The following is a 4599-nucleotide window of genomic DNA, read 5'->3' on the forward strand; positions in this document are numbered from 1 at the left end:
GAAGTTCAAAATTATGTTTAGCACTACTGTATTATACTTATTGGGTTTTTTTGAAGGATTTATTTTAACTGTTGGATCTTGTAACATTTTATATTCCTACTGCAGCACAAAAAAGGGGTGTGTTTAAGTTTCCTTAAATCTGATGGTTTGTCTGATATTTCTCCATGGACTTCTGAGGGTTTTGATGGAAATGTCAACCACAAACTTTCAGGCAAATGTCAGCTATAAGCTTATAAATAATGTTTTGCGTCTCGTATCCATCCTGAATTGTTCAATCAGTTACAGCAAACACACAGCAACGCCAACAAACATTAATTCAAATTCAAAATGACTCAAATCACTCATCCTTATTCCCATATTGGACTTTTTGTACAAGAGCTGTGGTAAGTTGAAGGGATTCAGGCCAATAACATCTGTGGACTTGCATGCGTCACTTAACACTCAAAACCAAGTGTTATCTTGCTGCCTTAAACTGGCATTTTTATGTCACATTTGGGGGGTTAGCAAAGGTCAAAATGAACCCATTTTAAGATGCAGTCAATTACTTCAATATTAGTTAATCTCGGATGTGAATTTATTTGATGTGAAGAAGTCTTAAACAGCTTTGTATACAGGAGGATACGGCTTGGTTATTCCATCTTTACACGACTACCAACACCCGTTCACAATCTTCACAATCACACTGTATTATCAAACACTGTTGAAATCATTTCAGGTTGAAGTGCATTATTTATGTGTGTGTGCGTGTGCGTGTGTGTGTGTGTGTGTGTGTGTGTGTGTGTGTGTGTGTGTGTGTGTGTGCGTGCGTGTACACCAGGGGTCTTGAACTCACAAACCACATCGTGGTTATGGTTTCCCTGGTGGGTGACTGTGATCCGACATACACAGGTTATTATATATACACCACAAATTCACTGATCAGTAGCCAGTAAAAATGTTTCTTCAAAAAATACTTCCAATATCCATCCATCCATTCATGTTCTTTGCCGCTTATCCTCACAAGGGTCATGGGGAGTGCTGGAGCCCATCACAGCTGTCAACAGAAAGGAAGCAGGGGACAACTTGAAATGGTTGCCAGCCAATCGCACTCACAATCACACCTTGGGACAATTCAGAGTGTTCAATTAATGTTGCATGTATTTGGGATGTGGGAGGAAACCGGAGTGCCCGAAAAAAACCCAGGTAGGTATGGGGAGAACATGCAAACTCCACACAGATGGGTCCGGGATTGAAGCCGGGACCTCAGAACTATGAGGCCAACCCTTTTCCACCTGAGCCACCGTGCTGCCCTTGCAATAGCTTACTGTTATTAAATGAGAACACAATTTAGAATTTTTGTACTTTAGCAAAAAAAAAAAAAATAAATAAGTCAATTCATCTGATTTGCAGGCCTTGGGTTTGACAGCTGTGATGTGTACACTCACAATACTTATTCTTCTTTTCCTTTCGGCTTGTCCCGTTAGGGGTCACAACACAGCGTGTCATCTTTTTCCATCTAAGCCTATCTCATGCATCATCCTTTCTAACACCCACTGTCCTCATGTCTTCCCTCACAACATCTATCAACCTTTTCTTTGGTCTTCCTCTTGCCAGTTTGCCTGGCAGCTCCATCCTCAGCACCCTTCTCCCAATATACTCACTCTCTCGCCTCTGGACATGTCCAAACCATCGAAGTCTGCACTCTCAACACATACATGATCACTCCATGATACACTCACAATCCAAGAGGCTTTACAATGAGAAGCATTTAACTTTAATTTAGTGTCCTGGATAACAAACAGGCGTCCTTCTAATTTGGTTCCACAGATATATTAATAGTTTTCGGGAGAGATGCTAATCTGCTTCCTGACTGTCAAGGTGCCCTTGAGCAAGACATTAACCCCCCCACCCCAAACCGACACACACACACACACACACACACACACCACACACACACACACACACACACACACACACTCCAGCCCAAGAAGTACAGCAATGTTTATGCATCCCTTTCATGCTGACTTTTCTGCTCCTATACCTGCATGTGTATGACCTAGTTCTGTGGTGTGCAACACAGGTTAAGTTGAATTTTCCCGTGAGGAATTAATAGAAGTAGTAGTTCAAATAATACTAATAAATTCAAACACAAGTAGTGCAGTTCTGTATCAGTTCCATATAGGACGTTCAGTGATCTTATTCAGTTGCTTAAATAACAATGAGCACTATTATCTTTCCCTTTTTGTCGTCCTCGCTTGATCTAAAAAAAAAATCCCTTAAAAATAGAATGAATACTATATGTTTCTCATAAAACACATTTTTCACACAAATGTGTAAAAATAAAAATAAATGAAAAACGACGACCAGGCACAGTCGGGAGGTCAACATGTTTCAGCTGCTCATATGTAGTCAAATATTTAGGACTCGATCGGCGGCAACAGCACGATTTGGAAAGTTGAAACAAACACTTGTTTGACTTCTATGTAGCTTTTGATAATATTTTGAGAGACAACGAAATCTATGGGAGGCCGGTCTGCCTTGTCACTTCTCAGCCCTGCTACAATAAATCCCCGCCAGCTTCCTTTGAAACTGGGTGTGACACCCAAAAAATGAAAAAAAATCTGAGGACAGCGATCAACTAAGCAAATAACACCGACCGGCGTTGCAACGTGGAACTCAACGGAAGAGGAAGAAATGAGAGCTGCCGGAGGTGTCCCCCGGCTGGAGACCTGGCTGCCTATTGTTCCGCCGACGCTGTCACAAGCGTAGAGGTGCGCTGGCGATTAGCTTTAGCATGATTAGCCAGTCGCCTCGCCTTAGCCGTTCGTCTTTTACACAAAGCTAGAGAAGAGAAGGGAAAAAAACGAACACTGCACCTTTCCTCCCCTCCATGTCCACTCGTCGAATTGCACAATGACCTTGCAACATAAGCAAGCACAACACTTCCAAAGTGGTTATAAAAAGTTAATAAGTCATACCCAGAGCTCCGTTCCCCAACTCATGGCGGATTGGCCCTCGTGAGTTCGCCGGGATTGGGCGCTGTTTCTCCCACTCGGTCGGGTTCTCCTCCAACTGCTGCCAAGCCCGAGCAAGGAAGACGAAGTGTCTGCCCGCACGCGCACGCGCACAGACGCCGCCTCCAGCTCTCCTCTGCCGCGCCTCATTTGGATGGCGTTAGTCGCTCCCCGTCATCCAGGAGGTGCATGACAACAATTTCCATATTCAACCGGGCATGACTGCATCAACTATAAGAATTACTTGGCTTATCACCTACAATTAACAACACGGTTAAGTCAAGCTGGAAGATCAGATTTATTTGAATATTATTATTTTTTTTAATACGAGAGGTAAATTATTTGTTTTAAGTGAAGTGAACACCAATTTAAAGTGGACCTCAACGTTTCCCCTCAAGCTTGAAACGCAATTCCTTGAAGTACGAATCGCAGTGAATCGTGAACTTCACTCATTTGCCTCTCTCTTGTGGGAGTCCAGTCGTTCGTAAACTTTTCAAACCCAATGAGCATCGTTTCAATGTTTGCATTTCGCATTTTAAATTTCATATGTATTAATTCAATGAGTCTCTTACGTGTCATGACATAAAATCCATGCTCCACTAGCAGAATTTGTCATGTCATTATCCTTATCCTCAGAAGGTTTGCAGGAAAGCTAGAGCCTATCCCAGCTAGTTTCGGGCGAAAGGCAGGCTACACCCTGAACTGGTCGCCAGTCGGTCGGAGGGCAGATATCGACACCATTACTGAGGGGGAATCGACCCCATACTACCCGCAACAAAGGCAGCGTGTGTACCACTACACTATCAGTGACAGCTAGTAGTACTTATACCACAGATTATATCACTGTGTTAGACAAATCAGTCGTCTTAACATGTTGGTGGTACTGTATACTGTAGATACTAAGTAATTTTTTTACATTTTCATTGTTTATTTTGTTACACTGCATACTGTTTTGACGATCATCCTTTAGTAAATATTCATATAAAATAGCTATCAATATGCAGTATTTATTTTAAATTCATCAAATTTAATTTTTTTGCCAAATATAGTGGCACCCTTTATTGTATTGTACGCTCTCAGAACCAATGACGTAGAGTAAATAAAAAAATATAGATATTCTACGTCATTGTTCAGAACACCTTTCGACAACCAGTGTATCTCATCAATTTCTTAAAATAAAAACAGTGCATCATTTATTAGCTCCATTGAGATGCCGATATAAATTGCGTAGAATAAAAACTAATAACAATAATAATTTTATTACAATGGGTGGGTCGCCACATAAAATCTCACGCGGCATTTTTTTGTTTTTCAAATAATATAGTCAAGTGTACGTTGCGTTATTTAGCAAGCGTTTGTGAAGACATAAGCTAATATCGCTATCTGCGTTAGCTGAATAAATAACAATAGCAAGTCACAAGTGTTTTAGCTAATGTTAGCCAGCCGCGTTCGCTGAATAAAGAAGAATATGGAGTCACGGATAAATGTTTTCAACTTTTCATATTGGTGATCACCGAGCAACGGGGGCTGGAGGTGACTGCAAACTACACATTTTGATTGGAGGTGACCTGCTTAATGTAATGATATCGCTACTCCATTCCGCTAG

The 4599-nt window shown here is 41.4% G+C and overlaps 1 protein-coding gene across 3 annotated transcripts in view; it reads right to left on the bottom strand.

Annotated features, from left to right (window-relative positions):
* The window catches only part of fnbp1l (formin binding protein 1-like), a 55156-nt gene extending 51942 nt beyond the window's left edge, over positions 1-3214 (bottom strand). For 2 of the 3 annotated variants that reach the window (XM_061824286.1, XM_061824285.1), the window contains exon 1: positions 2958-3208. In XM_061824286.1, coding sequence (XP_061680270.1) covers positions 2958-3143 — 186 coding nt within the window. In that variant the 5' untranslated portion in view covers positions 3144-3208. Of the gene's footprint in view, positions 1-2957 lie in introns of all 3 variants that reach the window. The other variant, XM_061824288.1, reaches the window with a different exon arrangement.
* Positions 3215-4599: the final 1385 nt, after the last annotated feature.

Source organism: Syngnathoides biaculeatus, chromosome 7, assembly GCF_019802595.1.
Source record: "Syngnathoides biaculeatus isolate LvHL_M chromosome 7, ASM1980259v1, whole genome shotgun sequence".
Taxonomy (NCBI): domain Eukaryota; kingdom Metazoa; phylum Chordata; class Actinopteri; order Syngnathiformes; family Syngnathidae; genus Syngnathoides; species Syngnathoides biaculeatus.